We start from the raw sequence: 22,473 nt of genomic DNA, 5'->3' as shown, positions 1-22,473 counted from the left end.
GTAAACATTTTCTTTTTACTCTGATGTATGAAAGTTACTTTGTGTGTGAATGATAATGGTTACAATTTCCTTGGCAGTATGAATGCAATGTGTGCTGTTACTGTAAACCTAAGAGGCTACTCTTACCCTAAAATCCTTTTTCTTTTTTTCAGTTTTATACAAAATTGTATTCTGTTAGCTATACAAAAACAGTACAGTTACCATTGTCAATAAAGGACTGAGCTAAGACTGAAAGGTGGACATGAGGGATATTTCAATAGTCCTCTGCTATAGTGACCAAACATCTAATCATTCTGACTTGCAGTGCTTACACAATGCCAAAGGGACAAAGTATTTTGGAGGCACTGGCTGTTTAAACGAGAAGGAAATTTAGTTTTGACACATGAGTGAATTGTTTTGGGAGAGATATGAGCTTTTGCAGGTGAACCACGGTGTTGTGCTGAACCATCCACATTATTTTGGCAAAAGCACAAAGAGTGTTGAGAACGTTCGGTCTGATCAAGAAATGAGCCAAAGCAATTGAGAAAGATATTTGTTATTTTGGTGGCACTGACTCTTTACGTGGGAAAGGAATTTAGTTTTGAAGCATGAATAAACAGTTTAGGAGATATATTAGATTTTGCAGGTGAGCTGGTGAGGTGAGGTGTTGTGCTAAACTGTAAGACTGATTTGCCAAATGATCTTAGAGCTTTGAGAATGTAATTTCTGTTTCAAGAAATGAGCCAAACCAATGGAGAAAAACTGTAATAAAATGGATTTTACATTTTGAGCAGTGGCCAGTGTAACAAAATGGTATATTGTTTGTTTAAGTTCATGGACCTGCCACTAGAGGGCAATGATAGTTTGTCTATTTATGTGGAAGTTCTCGAGGTGAGACCGGTGAATAAGAGAGACAGGCCGACGGTGTTAATAAATGCTGTCCCAGTTGGGATATTGCAACGAAGCTGGACTGTTTTTTGTGTGTGGAAACACTCACTTTAACATCCAGAACATTATTTGCAGTTCCAAACTTCCGGACCCGGAAGTCTCACTGCAGACAGGCGGACGGGGTTTATGCTGAATATACAGTAAAAACAAAACAGCATTTTATGATATAAGAAGACTTTTTTGAATACAATAAAAGTTTTCAAACATTTTCTGATTCTACCGTAGAAAGGATTTCTGGAATTTATCAAAAAGATTATCAGTGACTATTACATTTCAAAGTTTGTAGAGACTCTCTGGATGACACACGTCGGCTGTAGCCTTCCCTGAAGTTCTGGGCACTCTAAACACTTGCACTCTTCACCTGGCAGTTGCTTCCACAACAATAATCCCGTGGACGAGCCCCCAATTGTAACAGGTGTCAGCTGGGCAGGGGCATGTGGCACACAGCTACGGTGTTTGTGTTGCCAAAGGCAGTACAGCTATGGCTATGGACAAATCCAAAACACGTCTGATCAGGTTAACAACGGATCACTCACTGAAAACAATTTTTCAATGAGCAATATTCCATAAACGAATAAGTAAACACAATAAAACTAATTCATGTTTGACAATGGTCATGAAATGTAATACATAATATGTTCAAATATGATGAACAAATAAACCCAAATTCACAATAAATAAAATAATTAGACTCATAAGGGGCAGGACTATAACTACGTTAATACATTTAGTTATCCATGAATAAATCTCAACTAATAAAGATTAGCTCCAAGTACAATAGGTGCTTATGTCAAAACACTTGAGCAAGTATCACACGAGCCTGATTGTAAAAGTAAAACATGTCCATCAGAAGAGGCACTCAGTTGAAATCTGTGTTCATTTGCTGGGCAGGACAAGTTGAAAAAAGGAAAAATAAAAAGCACAGGTGTTGTCTCCAGAGACAGGAAATAACACACACTTTTTGAATTACCGTAACACTTTGATTACGCAGTAAATGTAATTCCAACAGATTTTGTCGCGGAATCAACTGAGTTATGTTGATTAAATATTGTAAAATCTTGCTTATCAGCACAAGGGTTCTTTTCACCACTTCAGAATCCACTGGTATTACATTATTTGCATTTGAAGAGGTGTGTTACCTTTCAGCCTCAGGCTTCAGACTGTAGTTGGAAACTGCTGTTGTTTCTGGTCTGGTCCCAGTCGGGACGTATATGGTAACTGAACAAGACGGGATACCGTTACACTTGAACAGGGCTAGTAGCTGTTTCTTTCCGTCCCGAACACAATTGTCTATACAGCCCAAACGTATGTGATTTCTGTCTCATCAAACTCAGCGCACGCACAAAGCAGAGCAACCTTTTTCCTCCGGCTCTCACACGCATCTTTTCACTTGAGCAAGCCTACTCTTGTCGTTGCGTTGCTTTCATGACAACTGCAGTTACTTACACAAAATAAACAAAATAAAGAGGGGGGGGGGCAGGCTAGGCTGCCAACAACTGTAATTCAAAGAGCATCAACGCTGGAGCTAAAACCCCTGTAAGGGTGCTGTTGTTTTGTTTTTATGTTCTGAGTTGCCCTTTGTCTGTCACACCAGGTTCAGGTTGTTCTTCCAGAGCTATCTTCATGTAGTTAATTACCCTCAGTGTAATTGTCTGGTCTTCAGTTGCTCAGTTCTGTTGGCTGTTCTGCTTTGCCACCCTTTTTATTGCTCTCATTGTTTTGTCATGTTTAAGTTTTTGTAGTCTGCCACCAAACCCAGTCTCCCACAGTTTGGATCCTTTACCTCCAGTTCCTGACAGCTCTGGTGTTAAAGGGTTAAACATAAATTGCTAAATTGTTTAATTGGGCTATATTCATATTGTGCATTGTTGGTTAGAATTAATTGTAGAATGTGGATGAATATTCAACTTTGTTTCGAGGATGAGTCGCATGGTTAGCTTGGCAATATTTTACGCCGGATGCCCTTCCTGACGCAACCCTCTCAATTTATCCGGGCTTGGGACTGGCACAGAAGCAGAGAAGGGAATAGGGAGCAGCCTGGATTCGAACCCTGGTTTCACGGACGGAAGGCGCCGCAAACCAGCACGAGCTAAACTGGCTCCGTAAATTGTAGGATTTAAATAAATATAGTTAAAGCCAATGAATTTCTCCTAATGTCTGCCAGTTCTGTAACTCGTCAATAAGTACCAAAAGAAAGGCCGTAGTTTTCTCCAAGATTCACAGTACTTGCACAGACCAATATTCTGATATCGATTTTGTTGTCTTTGGCATTTCTAAGAATAACACAGATATTATTCTTTTTTTTCCAGACCTGAACATCGAGTACAATCCTTCAGAACAAGGCAAGGCAAGCACTATCTTCCTCAGCAGATCTCAGAATGAGGGTGAGTAACTGTTTTGTTCAAAAATGCTACTTTGTTTTTTAGAAAAAATTACCCATGCACACCAAAACATGAATTATTTCTCTGTGCATAGGTCACGATCCTTCATCCCATAAACAGGCATTGACCTGAAAATAATTAGATGCAATCTGCATTAGTTCAGACATAAAACGTTGTTAGCAGAAACAGAGAAAGGCTGGTTTTCCTTAGCTTAATAATTAGCCGCATAATTTGTTCACGGCCTACTGTGAGTAAAGGCTCAATCACAGGCTATGATGTTGTTTGTTAATGTGTGTTAATTTATGCTGCAGCCCTCAAGCCACTGATTGAGAGCTTGAGCATCATGTTGGAAGGAGTGCAAACAAAAGGTGATATGAGATGTTAAACAGCTGACCTGGAGCCATTTAAGGCCCAGCAGGAGTCCATTACTGCTTAGAGCAGTGTTTTTCAACCCTTACTTTAGACAAGGCACACTTTTTCCTAGACAAAAATCCTGCGGCCAACCAACATCAAAAACTGTACAAAAAAAAGGAGACTCCATGTATTGATGTACAGTCCCTCTAAGATCTCACATGCATTTTTTTAATATTTGAGGCAGAAAAAAAGCAGGATTCTGCAGTTTGTTTCACTGTATGTTGTAATAAAATTTGTGATAGTTTTCAATTATAAATTTCAACTAAAGTAGTTGAAAATATGCCCAGGTAGTTGTTTTTCCTTCCAGTTTATTAGCAAGAAATTTTATGTAACCTCAAAAAAACCAAAAGAAAGCAATAATATCTTCTTTTTTAAGACTGATTTATTTTTAAAACAGGGTATATGATCAGAACATGCGTGATCAATTTTACACAAAACAGACCAAATATGTCTGTTGCCCAATTGGCCTTAATCCTGTTTTTTTTTATTGCTTATATTTTAGCTTAACTCTTCAAATTTTTTCAAAAGTGAAGCTGAATTTTTACTTGATTACACATACTATTAGAAAACTGTTTTAGTTAGAAACATGACTTGGACCAAACACTAGGATGTCTGGCTGTTAATGATAAACACAAATCATGAAGGAGAACCAAACTGTTTACTTCTGACTTCATCAAGAAGATTTGAAAAACTGCTAAAACAGACTAATGTGTGCATTCGTTGTGCTTTATGACAATTAACAGAGTAGCATTATTACAGAGACGCTGCCACTTCAACCCAATGCATCGTGGGAGATGTAGGGCAAAAACTGATGCCGATGCCAGACAGACTCACTTCTCTGAGCTTCAATATTTTGTTCACTTTTTCTATGGTCTGACACTGGATTCTGCGGGGAGCTACAATGCTAAAGACAAGCTTTAGCTGTTATTTTTGTTGGAACTGATTTACTGGTTTCAGGCCGTTCCAAACACCGTGATATAAGGAAACTAACTATAACTGAGCCGGCGCCCCCTATGAGTTGGCGCCCCGGGCAACCGCCTGTTCTACCCGTACTGCCCGTAGTCCGTGTACCTAGAACCGCTACTGACCCACTTGCCACAGGAGATATCATTATTTATTTATTATTTTTAAGGGGTTCTTGGGCACTAGGGTTGTGCCGATAGACGAGACACCATCGTGATGCCACATTCCGAGTCGACACCATAAGCCGCGGTTACATGTGCAAAATATCTTGATGGGATCAATGGTCGGATTAGAATCCAACCGTGTACACGGGCCCAGAAAAATGTTTTCAGAATATAACAAACGTTCACACGGGGTCACACATTCGGTCGGAATAAATAATTTGCATATGCGCAGTATGGTTTGAAAAACCGGAAGAGGATGTGAGTTCCGCCGAGCGGCTTTTTTTTTTTCAAACTTTATTGAATGTAACAATTCAATACAAAACAATATTAAACAGTGCCGAGCGGCTATATACATTGACATGTCAGCTCGGTAATATACGAGACGATCTTCTAAACATGCTTTTAATAATGTTACGGTTATTATGAAACACCTGTTTGCTCATAATTTGAATTTTAATCCGTGTGGTCAGTGCTATTTCTGAACGGAGCCGGAAAGAAGCCAGGTTTAGCAGTACAGTATGCTAACACGGGCTAATAACATTAGCTTTGGGTGGCGCTGCAATCTGCATCCTGTATGCACGTAAACATGTGGGAATAACATCAGCCTTTATTTAGTCGGGACACGACTGGAAACACAAATCCATGTGATTGAACGGTTTCTAAGGACTGAGCGATATTTCTGCTTTGAAGCTCAAACCGCTGTGAGTGCTGACGATCCGAGCTGTGCTCAGACACACACTTTTAGACCCGGTTCTGAGTTCGGTTGCTTGTACCCCTAGAGCTGCGGGACGGATCGCAGTCTTAAATCTTCCACACATACCGCTCATGTAACAAAGCACCCCCCCCCCTTCCCCTCAGACACAAAGCTGTAAGTCCGTGCTCCGCTGGTCCACTTGACTAGTTAAGTGCGGGAGCAGACCACTTCTTGTCTATTTTGTTTGTTACTTTTTTTGTTAAAGTCACTTCGCTCAGTTTATAGTGGATCATTGCGGATGAGTCATTAGTTGGGAAGTAAAATAAATAAAGTAATAAAGTAAAATAACGAATAGCAATTATCTTATATATATATAAGAACAGCCCCCCCTCCGATGGTTGTCTGCAAACATCGTCAACTGCCAATTGCCAGTTAAAATTGGCAGGTAGGGCACTGACTGTCCCCCAGTGGTCAAACAGCTGTCCCCCAGCCCCCCCCAGCATAGGGGCCAGGTCCCCCCAGCCCAGGGGTCCCATCCCCGAAGGCGCCGACACCCCAGGCCCAGCACCACACACCCCAAACAGAGAGAGAAAAGCCAGAAAGCGCCGCCCCCCCGGAGCAAATCCAGGCCCCCACCTTCAGGCGCCGGCCCTGCGAGAGCTCTGGTCAGGCCTCGACGGGACCGAGGCAGCCAACCGGCCGAGGCAACCGCCGATTGCCTCAGCGGAGGCCCCGACCCATCAACTCAAGGTTGCATCTGGAGATCAAAAAAAGTCTTGGAGGGTGTTAAATGACATTCTCAGCCGCAGAACAAAAACTACAGTCATCCCTGATGCCTTAGAGCAATGTCAAACAAACAATCTCAGTTTACCCGATATTTTTAACAATTATTTCTGTTCAGTTGGGAAAAGTCTCTCTCAAAACATTCATCCACCAGGTGGTGCAAATTACAATGCTTATCTTCAGGGAAATTACCCAAATTCATTCTTTCTAAAACCAACCTGTAAAACAGAAGTGGTGAATATTATAAACAAGCTAAGATCGTCCTACACAGTTGGTGCTGATAACATAAGTAGTAACATCATCAAAGCCATAGTAAATGAAATTGCAGAACCTCTCGCTTACACCATTAATCTTTCTTTAACACATGGCAAAGTCCCAAAAATTACTAAAATAGCTCAAATAATACCCATATATAAGTCTGGGGACAAAAAAGATACTAAAAATTACAGACCCATATCAATACTGCCAACTCTTTCCAAAGTATTTGAGCGAGTTGTGTACTCAAGATTATCAGACTATTTTGTAAAACACAATGTATTAGTGCCACAACAATATGGCTTTAGGAAAAACAGCACCACGGGTATGGCTATCTTGTAGAAAAATACAATGACGCCTTTGAAAGAGGTGAATATGGTATTGGGGTTTTTCTGGATCTTTCTAAGGCATTTGACACTCTAGATCATGAAATCTTACTCAGCAAATTAAGGCATTACGGGGTCAGGGGATTAGCGCTCCAGTGGTTCAGGAGTTATATCTGTGGAAGAGAGCAATATGTAAAGGTTAATGAACTAAAATCACAAAAACTCAACATTCAAACGGGTGTACCACAAGGATCCATATTGGGACCACTTCTTTTCATAATTTATATAAATGATTTTGTTTGCTGTTCTGGAGCCATCCACAAAATACTTTTTGCAGACGATACTAGTTTATTCATGTCACATAGAAATATCGACTTATTGGAAAAGCTCTTAAATGAACAACTAGTAAAAGTAGATACTTGGTTCAAATGCAATAAATTGTCATTAAACACGAGCAAAACTTTTTTTATCATATTCCACACATCCAGACACAAATCCACCTACAGGAAATTGAACATAAATATAGATGGGCAATCTCTTCAACAGGTGGACTCGATCAAATTTCTTGGAATCCACATAGATCAATTTATAAATTTTAAAAAACACATAGATGAACTAGTTAAAAAATTATCCAAACTTGTTGGTTTATTCTATAAGATTCGGCACATCCTCCCATCAGATGCATTGCTAACATTGTACAGATCACTGTTTGAGCCCCACCTGAATTACTGTAACATCATATGGAATAACACATATTCTACCTACACGGCAAAACTCCTGATTACACAAAAGAAAGCAATAAGAGCAATAACCTGGTCCACGCCAAATTCCCCAACGGATCCACTCTTCCACAGATACAGCCTCCTTAAGTTACCGGAACTCAACACGTATCATAATGCATGCACGATGTACAGTGTTGTTAATAAATTAAATAGTCGTTTGTGTGACCTCATACCACTTTTTTTGCCCTCTTATCACCATGACACCAGGGGAAAGCATATGCTATAAGGCAAAAACAGAAAATTAAAATGTACAAGCTTCTCTGTCTGTATTAGAGGTCCACAAACTTGGAATATTTTAGAAAATGACGTTAAACAGTCTGCAACAATGTACATGTTTAAAAGGAAACTGAAACTGTTATTATTGTCAACATACTGTGAAAATGCTGCTCCAACCGAAACCATCTATTAACGTGTTTGTGATTTCTTTCTGTCTGTTGACACTTATATGGCCACACGCCAGAGTTTATGTTGTTCAAATTCATTGTCCCTATTGTCTAACACTTTCCACTATATTACCATCATTTCTCGCATTCTATTAGTATATTTTATTTATGAAATTATTTTCTTTTCTTTTCTTTTCCTTCCGCCACTTATCTTTTGTATTTTTATGCTTGTCTAAAATGCTGGACCCCTAATAATAAGCAGCTGCTTCTGGGATGTCCATTTTTTCCACATTCTGTATTGTGAGATTTGTTGATTTCGACGCATTGTGGAAAAATAACTATAAAATAAAAAAAAATAAAAGAAAAAATAAAACCCCCCAAGGTCCCGTACCAATAGTTGGCACCCCCCCCCCCCTAGAAAGCCCCCCCACAGGACAGGGCCGACAAGCCCCCACCCCCACCCCACCCCAGACCCCGCATATGTTATTATCTAAATTACATAAATGTTTGTATATATTGGAGAGAGTTTTATTCATTGAAAAATTAATCAGAGAGGTAGCTGCTTCTGGTAGCTTTAAATCAATGTCTTTGTATTTAAACTTTTTAGTAATAATAAATTTAAGTTGCTGATATTCCAAGAAGTTATTTATTCCATGTTTGTCTTGTAGTTCCTGGGGAGTTAAAAATCTTTTATCAATAATTAAGTGCTCTAGTAGTGTTACGCCCCCTGCTTGCCAAGCTGGGAAGTGAATCATTTTTTTGTTTATGAGGATGTCTGGGTTGTTCCAGATGGGTGTCATTTTGCACGGTTGAACTGATGATTTTGATATTTTGAGAAATTCCCACCATGCTGTTAAAGTGGCGTTTATATTAATACTTAGAAAACAATCCTGTTTTTTAACTGTTTGGATAATAAATGGTAGATCTGACAGGTTGATCTTTCCACATAACACCTGTTCCAAGTCTAACCATGAGTTGGTTTCTGGATTATTTTTTAACCATTTTAAGATGTATTGTAATCTATTTGCAAGAAAGTAATTGTGGAAGTTAGGTAATTCTAATCCTCCACAGCTTTTTGCGGATTTTAAAGTTTTTAGACTAATTCTTGCAGGTTTATTGTTCCATAAAAAGCTTGATATGGATGAGTCTAATGTTTTGAACCATTTTGTGGGAATCATTGAGAATAGATAATTAACTTTAGATAAGATTTTCATTTTGACCATGGCTACCTTGCCCATAAGGGACAGCTGGTTAGATCGTCCTGTATGCTTTTCAGTAATGGGATGTGGTTTAGCTGCACCAGTTCTGATAGTTTGGGGGAAAAATAAATACCTAGATATTTTATATTGCCTGATTTGACTGGTATTGTGAGTCTTTGCTCCGCATTACTGTTCAGTGGTAATAAAACAGACTTATTCCAATTAATGGAATAGTCTGATATGGAGGAGAATTCATTAATGATTGTTGCTGTTTCATTTACAGAATGTAAATTACTTAAAACAGTAACATGTCATCTGCATAGAGACTAATTTTATGATGGCTGTGTTTACTTTTAATTCCTTTAATGCTCTCATTCTGTCTTATTGCTGCAGCTAGAGGCTCAATAAATATAGCAAAAAGAGAAGGAGAGAGTGGACAACCCTGTCTGGTTCCTCTTCCGAGAAAAAAACCTGTTGGAAGTCTGTTTATTAGTTAAGATAAGATAAGATAAGATATTCCTTTATTAGTCCCACGATGGGGAAATTTCCTTATTGCGGCAGCAGTACAGGAACAGAGAGCAGTATATAAAAGAAAAAGACTATGGAGTAAGTATTAGCACCTATATACACAATATACACACATACATTCCAAAATATTGCACAGGATGATCATATGATCGGTTATTGCACAGGGTAAGATAAGACAGAGTCGATGATGTTGATTAACGTGGTTCACTGGGAGCAGCCAAGGTTGTAAAGTCTAACGGCAGCAGGAAGAAACGACCTGCGGTGTCGCTCCTTCAGACACTTAGGATGTCTCAGTCTGACGCTGAAGGAGCTGCACAGTGAGGACACAGACTCATACATGGGGTGGGCGTCGTTCTCCATCAAGGAGAACGACGTTATAATGTAATATACATAATGTCGACGTTATGTTCTAACTGATGCATTGGGGTTGTGATATAATATTTTAATCCAACTGATGAATGATTCTCCAAAACTAAACTTATGGAGGGCAGCAATAAGGAACTTCCCATTTACTCTGTCAAAAGTTTTTTCAGCATCCAGCAATATTATGGTCATTTCCTGGTTTTTAATGCTGGCAAAGTCTATTATGTTAACGAGTCTGCGGAGATTGTCATCCGAGTGTCTGCCTTTGATGAATCCAGTTTGGTCGAAAAGTGAATTATGTGAGGAATGATTTTTTCTATTCTCTGTGCTATTGCTTTGCAGATAATTTTTACATCTGCATTGATTAGAGAAATGGGGTGATAGCTTGAAGGACTACTGGGATCTTTATCTGGTTTTAGAATAAGGATTGTGTTGGCTGAGTTCATGTTAGGTGGTAGAGATTGGCTTTCATTGATAAATGTGACCGTTTTATAATATATATATATATATATATATATTATAATTAATGACTAAATGAGAATATGGTTCCTCTTTTTTAGAAAGTTCCAACAGAAATGGTAAGTAAAAAGGATTAGTCTCCCTCTGGTGACTTCACAAAGGACTCTCATGGTGTTTTTTAACCTCTCAGAATACTAGGTTCTGAAAGTCTGTTTGTGGTCTGCAGTTAATACTGTATGGTATGCTTTGCTTTGTGTGACAACAGCACAAGTTGGAGAAAATAACTTTATTTACTGTTAACATATCTTTGTTTTTACAGTGCAAGAAAAACGAAAAGGCTTCTTCATCAACAATGTGAGTCATATGTTCCCTTAAAGTTACATTTCTGAAAGTTTTCGGTCGAAAAATTAATTGTTGCTGCATGTCATCATGGGTTTAAAATCTCAGACACAGAAAACCCCCAAAATTCAGTTGTTTTATGCAGGTTAAGCTAAAGAGAAAACCCTGGACACCATGATAACAGTCACTGACTATAATTTCCTTCCTAACTGCTGAAAAACTAGTGCAGGTCTATCAATTTTAAAATCAAATCAAATTTTAAAAGCAATTTGGATACCCTGATGATCACAGATGATTACTGATTTCCCAGAGTAAAAGTCAAATAAATATGAACATTTTACAAAGACTGTTTATGAATCCACTGTGTTCTGAAGATAAGAACATTATTGGTTTATAAAAAATACATTCAAATGTGTTTTTCTTTTTTTTATTACATGAAAATTGTTCAAACGTGGTCTATATTTGCCAATCTAGTTAGAATCAATGTGCACTAATTTCTTGTCAGAGACATTTCTAGAGCACTGGATTTTGGAATTGTAGATTTAGACAGCAATACAAAATGAACAAACGTAATATATGATGCAATACGTAGTGAGTAGTGAAGGAACTCTTTTGCAACCACTATGTGTGTTTATTGCAGCATGGCCCAGTGAGGCGGAAATACAGCTCCTGCTCAACCATCTTCCTGGACGAGAACACAGTCAGCCGGCCCAGCCTCAAATACACCATCAAATGGTTAGAAGATGGACAAACAGCTCTGCAGAAGAAGAATTGTCACACATTCTCTGATGAACATGTTTTTTTCTCCCTACAGTGTAGCACTGGCAATCTACTACCACATAAAAAACAGGTAAAGGTTTACAACACTTACTTTCTATCAGCAGCCTTGTTACAGTTTCATTTTACACCAATATTTTTTACTTAACATCATATGAGGTATAGTTTACTGTAGTCAGTCATGTGGTGTGAGTTCTCTGATTTAATGTGGTAAATGTAACTCGTAGATAAATAGCTTAGTAATAAACTTTTTAAACTTTGCTGTTTTAGCCATTATAGTTCCTCAAAATACACACACAAAGTTACTTGAATCAATTAATGTTCTCAAACTTAAATAAAGAACATTCCCTAATTTTTCCTATTGCAGGGATAAAAACGTTGGAATGCTGTTAGAGATCTTTGATGAGAAGCTTCACCCGCTCTCTGTAAGTTCGATTTCATCAATAATCTATGAATTTTTTTGTCGAATTGACACAATTGTCAGCATCATAGGAAATAACAGAGCAAACTTTCCCTCCTTAATGCTGAATTTCCTCCATGTTTGATTGCTTGTCAGGAAACTTTCTGCAAATGCACTGTAAGAAGTGCTGTTAATTTGTACTCTTGTTTGCTATAAAGACTCAAGAGTCAGAAGTTTTAATTTAAGTTTGACTTGCAAGGAGCACTAAGAATGATTACATTCAAGTCTGCATTCGCATATGTAAGGTTTTGGTCACCCAGAGTCTTCTTGCTACCCAGGTCTCAATTTGTCAGTGTGTGAGAGAAGCTGTGTTCTTGAAAACAAGGGGGTTCTCTACGAAATGGCTATATTTCTGTTGTTGTTTAATGTTTTCTTTTTTTCAAGACAAGTTCTTACAGAGGACATGACCCTCAACCAAAAATATTTTTCAAGCAAGGAAATAGCCACTTAAATATTAAAAGACTAAACCAAAACCAAGTTACGGTGGCCGACAGGGCTCACACTACATACAAATGGAAAAACGCAACGGCATTACCCGAAGCGCGACGAAATTACCCGAAGCACAACGGCATTAAGAGACAGCGCAGCGGCATTACCCGAAGCACGACGACATAACCGCAGCATTAGCATTAAGCTCAGCACAACGGAAGTGAGGACTTTTTTTTCTGGGGGAAAAATAAAAGCCTGGCAGATTCAAACTATTCGGTACGACAGAATTTTAGGGCCACCAAAAAAAGTAAAATTATGAAATTTTAAACCGTAAATTTATGAGAAAAAAATTGTATTTTTACAAGATTAAAGTGGAAGTGAGCATACAGGGCAGCAGCAGCAACAAGTGAACGCTGCAAAGCAGCAGAGCAGACCGACTAAACTTAGTTGAACAGGTGAGCTGAATGTTTATTGATAACGTTCCAAATGTCTGGAAGTTTAGTTGCTTGATTTTTGATTTATTAATGTTTTATTTTTTGATGGGTGGTTTGCAGGATCTCTGCAGGCGATGAAGCTTACGGCGACAGTTATGGAGTGTGCGCGCGCTGTGTGTGTGTGTGTGCGTGGGTGTGTGTGTGTGTTGGAGACCCCGCGTGCATGTGTGAGAGCACGGGCGAAAGAGGGGGGTGAGAGCGCGGAGCGGGAGAGTTTGCGTCTATATTGTGTGATCGAGGACTGAGAACCTTAATAAAAAGATGGTGTCCCTCCCCAGAAGAAGTATTTTGTCTTATTAACTCGCTCTAGAGGCTGAGGATCCGAACGGGAAAGTGAACCCCAAACGAGGATCCGTCTTCGGCCCTGGAGAAAATCTCCCCTGCGTTTCCGACCACAGTCAGAAAGAAAAAAAGAGAAGTCATCGCGCAGGTTCAACAGTGTCCCTGCAGCTGTCCACCTGAATTCTTTCTTCCTCCATTAAAGATCAGATCTCTACGTTTGTGTGACACTTCTACGTGATATTTGGACAAGATTAGGGTGTATTCTTACTAGATTACTTACAAATACGTTTGTCTAAAAAAATAAATGTACTCAGCTCTCCACAGTGACATCTGGAGCTAACGCTCTTTGTCTTTTTTTTTATTAAGACTTTTAAGTCGTAAATTTACTAGGAAAAAACTCGTAAATTTACAACTTTTTATCTCGTGAATTTACGATTTAAAACATTTACAAGAAAAAAGTCATCGATTATGTGGAGCCTTTTCTGAAGTTTTTTTCCCGGATAGGTTTAAAAAAAACAATGAGATTCTGAACCTTTTGGCGACTCAAAATCAGATAATTTTCAGTGTAAACCGGTTTTCCGGAGTTCGGTGTCAGTAAAGCGGAGTTTCATATATAAAATAAGGAGCTCAGAGACACATTTGGGTGTAGAGAACCGCTGCAGCCTTTATTTTCCTTTTCATTCACATAACCTGAAGTTCATCTGTCACCTTACGACATGAACCTGTCATCCGAACACCAATGCAGAAGTAAACAGTCTTACATACGCCCCCTCCTGCAGATGAAATGTCCCGTTATAACATATAACAATAAAGAGGAATGATCTTTAATGGAGGAAGAAAGAATTCAGGTGGACAGCTGCAGGGACACTGTTGAACCTGCGCGATGACTTCTCTTTTTTTCTTTCTGACTGTGGTCGGAAACGCAGGGGAGATTTTCTCCAGGGCCGAAGACGGATCCTCGTTTGGGGTTCACTTTCCCGTTCGGATCCTCAGCCTCTAGAGCGAGTTAATAAGACAAAATACTTCTTCTGGGGAGGGACACCATCTTTTTATTAAGGTTCTCAGTCCTCGATCACACAATATAGACGCAAACTCTCCCGCTCCGCGCTCTCACCCCCCTCTTTCGCCCGTGCTCTCACACATGCACGCGGGGTCTCCAACACACACACACGCACCCACGCACGCACACACACACAGCGCGCGCACACTCCATAACTGTCGCCGTAAGCTTCATCGCCTGCAGAGATCCTGCAAACCACCCATCAAAAAATAAAACATTAATAAATCAAAAATCAAGCAACTAAACTTCCAGACATTTGGAACGTTATCAATAAACATTCAGCTCACCTGTTCAACTAAGTTTAGTCGGTCTGCTCTGCTGCTTTGCAGCGTTCACTTGTTGCTGCTGCTGCCCTGTATGCTCACTTCCACTTTAATCTCGTAAAAATACAATTTTTTTCTCATAAATTTACGGTTTAAAATTTCATAATTTTACTTTTTTTGGTGGCCCTAAAATTCTGTCGTACCGAATAGTTTGAATCTGCCAGGCTTTTATTTTTCCCCCGGAAAAAAAAGTCCTCACTTCCGTTGTGCTGAGCTTAATGCTAATGCTGCGGTTATGTCGTCGTGCTTCGGGTAATGCCGCTGCGCTGTCTCTTAATGCCGTTGTGCTTCGGGTAATTTCGTCGCGCTTCGGGTAATGCCGTTGCGTTTTTCCATTTGTATGTAGTGTGAGCCCTGTCGGCCACCGTACCAAGTGAAATAAAAACAAAGAAACTTCCCACCTAAACCTCAATTACCAGTTATAAGCACAGAGGTTGCTCTTACACTTTAAATTGAACACATTTTAACTAAACTACACATAACAAAGTAACTTAAAAAAAATGTAACAAATCAAACAAATATCCACCCTCCCCCCTTGAACCCACTTGATTGAGCTCAGAGATCAACTTAGCAGTCAATCTCAGCTGGGCCTCTTGAATGCACTCGCAGACACACCTACAGGTAGTGAGCTCAAAGAAAAAAGGATATGTAAACAAAATACCAAATATGTGACGTGTAAATAAGAGTACCTGAACTTATGTTGGGTGAGTACAGGAAATCAGAAGCATATATACAGTTCTGGGAAACAAGGAAACAACATTTGTAAAGTAGTGATGTAACGATTCATTTAAACAACATTTTGCTTCATATCATAATTGGTAGTTGCTGATCTGATTCAAAGTCTATTTTGGTTCATTTTAAACTATCCGATTCACTGACTTACAATGGATCTTGGACATCTTTAGTCAGAAATTGTGTAATAAGGGTGAAGTTTTCCAGATTCCATGTATTTCTTGCAAGATATTCATGTATAAATTAAATATGTGTACAAACAAACAAGTAAACAAGAATTAACGACAAACAGCTTCATGAAGTTTTTTCCACAACAAAAAAGTACAAAGGGAACATTATTAGAACATTCTAAAAGACTCCATGGTCACATGTTTTCGCAATACTCAGGGTTTTCCACACATTGGACTGTACTGATGGCTTAATCATTTTCTGCAGCCATCACATGTGTGCTGTCCACTGTGATGCACTTGATCATTCTTACGTTATAGTAAATAAACCTACTGTGCCTCAAACCAAATGGTGTTTTCCAATATCAATACAATTGATATTTTCATTTTGTGACGGTTTTGTAATAGTATAGGTCGATAGGTTTAACAACTTGCCTCGGACAGATTGAGCAATTCATCATTTAATCCGTACACCTCTACTGTAAAGAAAGACCTTCAGTTGCTGATTCTTCCACAAGTCAGCATTATCAACTTGCTGCTCTGTCAAATGTGTCTTATGTCTCACTGATACAAGAACTCTAGAAGTTCTAGAGTTTCTTCTCTGCTTTGTTGCTGACATGAATGATATTTCTCCGAGTTTTGACTATAATTCGGTTTTTCAGTTGTTGTTTTTTTAAATACGGTTAAAAATGTTTTTGTTTTTCCAGACAGACTATATAAAGTCAAAGAAAGCATTTCCTGTAAAAGCTGTGAAGGGTTCGCTTTATGTCAATGTCTCTAATTTCTCCAGAAATCAGAGGTTCCTCTGGACTACAACCAGCACGACCCGGACCAGAAGCAGATCTATCGGTTTGTCAGAACACTTTTCAGTGCTGCTCAGCTCACAGCTGAATGCGCCATCGTCACACTGGTAAGCTTTCACTGCTGCAGACAATCGGAACTAACCATGGAAACCAGATTTACACAAAAGAATGAATGGAAATCCTGCCATCTATTGTATAAACTCTTAACATTCAAAACCATAGTTAAGTTTTTTCTCCTTTGATATCTAATTAAATGAATATATCTGAATCTAATTAGGCAATTTTTCCATTGAAATAAAATTATACTGCCTTTTTATGTAACATGTTTCTGTAGGTTTATTTGGAGAGACTCTTGACTTATGCAGAGCTAGACATTTGTCCTGGAAACTGGAAGAGGATCGTTCTTGGAGCCATTCTTCTGGCTTCAAAGGTCTGGGATGACCAGGCTGTGTGGAACGTCGACTACTGCCAGATCCTCAAAGACATTACCGTGGAAGACATGTGAGCTGCCTTTCCTCTTTTTGAGCATCTCCTATTACCAGAGGATTATATCCAAAATCTTGCACTACTCTGTCTACAGTAGCCCATATGGGACAAACCAAACTGCTTGAGAAAGCTGTGGTTTTTTTGCATTATTAGAAATACCTTAAATTCTCTTGTCAGGAATGAACTAGAGCGTCAGTTTCTGGAGCTGCTGCAGTTCAACATCAATGTGCCGTCCAGCGTTTATGCCAAGTACTACTTTGACCTGCGGTCACTGTCAGAGTCCAACAACCTGAGCTTTCCACTGGAGCCACTGAATAGAGAGAAGGCCCAAAAACTGGAGGTGACTGCAGCTTCTTTCAGTTATTTAAAATTTTTTTTGGTGGTGTTTTTGTGAATAATTAAATGACTTGGTGTAGTACTAATGTGCTAAATTGCCATATATTTTTTATATCCCTTTTCTGGCTTTGCAGCTCAAAGTTCTTTACAATCACATTTCACTATTCACCTACGGACACACACTTTCACATCCTGACTTTATAGTATTACGGAACTAGACAACCAACTGCCCACATTTAACCCTTGTGCTATCTTAGATGACCCCCCCTTCCATTGAGGTGTTCTCCCTACCATGACAAAGGTGGATAAAGGTGGAAAGATTTCATGTAATCCTTGGACACCAGTGAAGATCACAAATCATTGAAGAAAAAAGGTTCAGAGCACTGTCTAGTGGGTCTAGATGACCCAACTCCCAATGGTAAAGTGCCTAGAATAGCACAAGGGTTAAACTGTTGACTTAAAGATTCTGTAGTCACCCATCTGATTACATCAGGGGTCACCAACCTTTGCGAAACTGAGAGGTACTTTATTGGTACAGAGTCATACGAAGGGCTACTAGTGCAGGCGCTCCTAAAATAACACATTTTTACAGTTTGCTTTTAGTTATTTATTAATAATGATTAATGATACTCATATATGTGAAAAAATTAATCACTTCAATGATTTCTCACAATAATTATCAACAATGACAACAAGGCGGGAAGCAGATGTTAATATTCAGCCCTTTTATTAATCTCAGTAATTTTTACATTTTCAGATGATCCCTTCCATCACTACATTTCATAGAAAAAATGTCCCATTTTCACTATGTTGCACCATGTTTATCAGTCATGTAGTGTTAAAGAAAAGTCAACCTACATATTTTTAAATTTTGTCACGTTTTAAACTAAGGACCAAATCTGCAGCGTTTAACAAAATTCTAACTGCTACATGTCATGATTGAACACATTTCTTCAATATTTTAATTCGACTTTGCCATGGCACTGCCATGTTTCCACTGATAACGTCAGGTATGTTTTCTTTGTTGCTGATGAATGATGCGGTGGTAATGCAGACGTTTTGGGAGGTGTGGGTCAGCATGTTAAAACATCGCTCAGTGAGCGATGTTTTAACATGCATGCGTGGCTGAAGAATGTCCGTCACCGATCCTTACTCATCAAAAACCCTTCTGAAACATTTCTGATGCTTTGTAAATCATTTATTAAAATGTAAAGAACATTGTATTCCTAAACATAAAGAGTTTTATTTATTTATTAAGAGCAATTGAAGGAACCATAGGAGTGTCACTCTGTCACTGTGTCTTAAAACCAGGAGTCCGTTCTTCCTCTTTCATCAGTTAAGAACCAGAGATGCTGCAGGGTTATTTAAGCTTTGGGCAGGCACAGTCCAGTCAGTCCAGCAGCAGCACAGTGTTTTAAGCGTCGCTTCTTCCAGAAAAGGCCTGTTTCATTCATCATTCATTCATCCGGATGATAATTATTCTCTGCGATTATCTTTTTTAGCGTTTCAGGATATTTTTTGGCCGGTTCTGAGTCAGTGGACTCTGTCCGTTTCCTCGGCACCACCATCACTCAGGACCTTAAGTGGTAGCTGTCCTTCAGCTCCCTGCTCAGAAAGGCCCAGCAGAGGATGTACTTCCTGCAGCAGTTGAAGGTAGCCAGACTGCCCGCCCAGATGATGGGGCAGTTCTACACGGCCATTATAGAATCCATCCTCACCTTCTCCATCACTGTGTGGTACACTGGAGCTACAACCAGGGACAGAAACAGACTGCCGCTTATTGTGTGCTAAGCTGAGAAGGTGATAGGCTGCAGTCTTCCATCTCTCCAGGATGGAAGACGTCTCCAGAACCTGGGGGTGTGCAGGTTGAATAGCAGCCGACCCTTCTCACCCTGGACATGGTCTACTTGAACCACTCCCTTCGGGCAGGAGGCTAAGGTCCATCCGGACCAGAACCTCACGACATAAGAACAGTTTCTTTCCCTCTGCAGTCAGACTCATGCACAATTTTTAATCCCTCCCCCATTACACTTTTCACTTATATGTCCAGTTACCAGTCCATTACCTGCACCTTCTTCATCCTCTGTTTGCACTGGTTGCACCATTTATTTCTATTTATTGTTCTGACCATTGTGTTATTTTTCATTTTGCTTACCGTTGTTCATTTTTATTCCTAAGTGTTGTATGTGGCACATTGGCACCGCAGCAGATTCCTAGTCTGTCAAACTGTTTTGTTCGCTGACAATGGCAATAAAAAACCCTTGAATCCTTGAAAACATATTGGACCAATGAGGAATATAAAAGGTAAAGCGGTTTAGTACGACTCCAAAAAAACAAAAACAAAAAATATGAATGTACAATCATGACTAAAAGTTTTGAGAATGACACAAATATTAGTTTTACAACATTTGCTGATAAACTGCTTTTAGATCTTTGTTTCAGTTGTTTCTGTGATGTACAGGAATAATAATATAATTATAACATATAATTCTAATTAAAAAACACTTGATACATTTCAAAGGCTTTTATCAACAATTACAAGACATTTTTCTGATGTCCTGTCCACTGGGCGGCTGGCTGGCGTAGCCAGCATACTGAGTGCCCACTTATGTCAATGTGGGAAAAAACAGGTGGGCCACCACGGAAACTGCAGACAAACCCATTTGGGGTCCACATTTTTTGTCCACTTTTAAACCATATGGGGCCCACTTGGCTGGGTTACTATCAAAAATACATTACTGGGTTACAGTGATATATGTATATTTGACAGTAAGTTAACAGGAGATTTTGAATTCAAGACAAAGGAAAGTAGGATTCAAAACAGAAATGTTAAATGTAATACTAAGTGTTGAATTATTAGATTTTTCTTTGCAAAGTTATGCACAAATTAGTACTTTATTTACGCTGTAATTAAACAGGAAATATTCAGAATACAGAATACACATTTTGATCATATAAAGGATTCATTTGATTAAAATCATATAAATTTCATTTATAGTGAATACATATTTTTATCAGAAGCAGGCATCTCATCTCATGTTGGCAGGTGAGGATAATGACAAATAAAACACTAAAATACAGACAGATACACATAGACATGCATACTAAAACCCTTTAAGGCAGTAAATGTAAAAACAAACAAATAGTGAAGCTAAAAGGTTTAATCTGAGAGTCATCTGAGATTAGTTTTTGAAAGTTTCACACTTATTCATTTTAGAAGTTGAACATGTTTTAGTTTAAGTCTATTATTTTCTATTTGCAGGCCATTTCCAGGCTATGTGAGGACAAGTACAAAGACATAAGGAGAGCCGCCAGGAAGCGCTCAGCCAGCATGGACAACCTCTGTGGGAGGAGATGGGTACCTGCAATTCTCTCCTAACATCCTGACTGGTGGCCACCAAAGACTGCCCCAAATGGGCTTGTTCCAGGTTCTACGTTTTTTCTTTCGGGTTGGACACAGAGCTTGGGAAAAAAAACGTCAAGTTTTGGACGATCGGGGAAAATCCGGAAAGATTTCTACCTTAATCTGTGTGACACCTCCACAGTGCCTCAACTAATCTGTTCACAGCGATTCTGGATTTTATCAGCCAGGTGGAATAGAAAATCTATTGTTTGACCATAAAGGGACTCCAGCACAAGACAAAGCCTTGAGCTCCTTTTGTGAATTTGTTATGTAAAGACCTCATTTCTGGCTCGACCTTAACCATAGATAGGACTTTACGATGTTGTTCTCTTGTTCAAACGTTAGCATAGCACTGGAGCTTTTCCTGGTTATTTATTCCCATTTAACAGGACTCTGCATCATAAAAGTGTTAGACTGTTTCGTCCTTCAGAAATCTTCAAGGTTTACAGTATTTCAGGTGCACCTCTTTATACTCAGGTTGTGGGTTTTAATTGTTTTAATGAACTGTGATGCTTCCTATTTCATTTTCAGTTTTCCCACGTGTTACCATTGTTCATTAATAATACTGACTGAAAAGTAATCCAGAAAATGCTCAAGTTCTATATTTAGCTTGATTTGATCAATTTTTTTGGATCAAGCGTGAAAAACAAAACCACATTTGTGTGTAAAGAGGAGAAAAGGGTTTGCTCAAACGTTAAAATGAGACTGATTGTGTGTTTTTATAGATCAGGCAGAGACATTAGTACGTTTTCTTTTTGTTTGTTTTTTATTAAGGCACAAAACTGTTAAATTAAGAAAAATGTATGTAGAACTAAAACTGAGACACAAAGATTTTGGTTTATGAAAAAAACAAAAAAGTGAACAGATTTATGTATTTACAAAAATTCTTGATTTTTTTCACAGGGTTGTATCTGACTGAGCTGCAAAGCTGGGAATCAGTTTTAGATTTAAACAACTAATGTGGTAAATATGCCAAACAGTTTACTTTTTTCCCCTAAATTACAGTGATCAACAGTCCATAAATGTGACTACAGAAAATATTTAGTCACAGGACTCCTGCATTGACTAAATCAAACCAGACAAATGGTCACATAAAGTTGGTATGCATTTTTTTTTAACTTTCTGAAACTAAGAAAAAGAGATTTTTTTTTTCTTTTAACTTGTCCTGTCCAACAGCTGGGCAGACAGATGAGAGCTGAGGGCTTCTTGTGTTGGACATATTTTACTTTAACAACAGGGGTTATTAATCTTCAGACAAACCAGAGGCATGACTGAATAAACCCCTTTTGTAATTGAGGCCAAACTTTATTGATTTCAACCATGTTTGAAAATCTTTGGTGTTGGACCGGACGGAAAAGGAAAGAAGGGAAGAAGAAAGAGGGATGTTAGAGAGGGGGGGGGGTAGGAGGGTGATAATAGGAGGGGGGGATAAGACCATGAAGCAGCATAAAGCAACAAGTTTACTGGTTGTTTATCATTACAGCAAGGTTCAAATGTAGTACAAAAAGGGCGGGGCCTGTCCACACACACTCAAATGTTATCAACACACCTGCTAGCTGCAAAAATGTCCACCTGTCAACAAGTCAACATGTACACAAAACAGATAGTGTTCACACGCATACTTATGCTTTAAAACCAACTATTGTGAAATATTTCATTCATTCTATCACGCAAACTATTAGTGCAAAGGTGAGCTAACACCTGTGCTCAGGTGAGTGTTTATGTTCTTCTAAAATGGAATGTGAAAAGAAGGAGGGAGAG

At 38.9% G+C, this 22,473-nt stretch overlaps 1 protein-coding gene and 1 long non-coding RNA gene across 3 annotated transcripts in view; one reads left to right on the top strand and one right to left on the bottom strand.

Moving 5' to 3' along the window:
* The window catches only part of LOC105357365 (cyclin-Y), an 86,035-nt gene extending 63,966 nt beyond the window's left edge, over positions 1-22,069 (top strand). For both annotated transcript variants that reach the window (XM_078935587.1, XM_023965167.2), the window contains exons 2-10: positions 3,237-3,311; positions 10,941-10,975; positions 11,601-11,695; positions 11,775-11,810; positions 12,105-12,162; positions 16,475-16,594; positions 16,822-16,988; positions 17,151-17,313; positions 20,572-22,069. In XM_078935587.1, the coding sequence (XP_078791713.1) occupies positions 3,237-3,311; positions 10,941-10,975; positions 11,601-11,695; positions 11,775-11,810; positions 12,105-12,162; positions 16,475-16,594; positions 16,822-16,988; positions 17,151-17,313; positions 20,572-20,688 (866 nt within the window). In that variant the 3' untranslated portion in view covers positions 20,689-22,069. The remainder of the gene's footprint in view (positions 1-3,236; positions 3,312-10,940; positions 10,976-11,600; positions 11,696-11,774; positions 11,811-12,104; positions 12,163-16,474; positions 16,595-16,821; positions 16,989-17,150; positions 17,314-20,571) is intronic.
* Positions 14,041-15,148, bottom strand: LOC144986884 (uncharacterized). Its single transcript, XR_013650755.1, has 2 exons — positions 14,750-15,148; positions 14,041-14,650 (listed from the first exon to the last, which is right to left on the bottom strand). It is a non-coding gene; the product is annotated as an uncharacterized LOC144986884 (long non-coding RNA).
* Positions 22,070-22,473: the final 404 nt, after the last annotated feature.

This window comes from Oryzias latipes, chromosome 17 (genome assembly GCF_053564925.1).
Source record: "Oryzias latipes strain Hd-rR chromosome 17, Olatipes_Hd-rR_3.1".
In the NCBI taxonomy this organism is placed as follows: domain Eukaryota; kingdom Metazoa; phylum Chordata; class Actinopteri; order Beloniformes; family Adrianichthyidae; genus Oryzias; species Oryzias latipes.
This window is presented reverse-complemented; position numbering and strand designations above follow the sequence as displayed.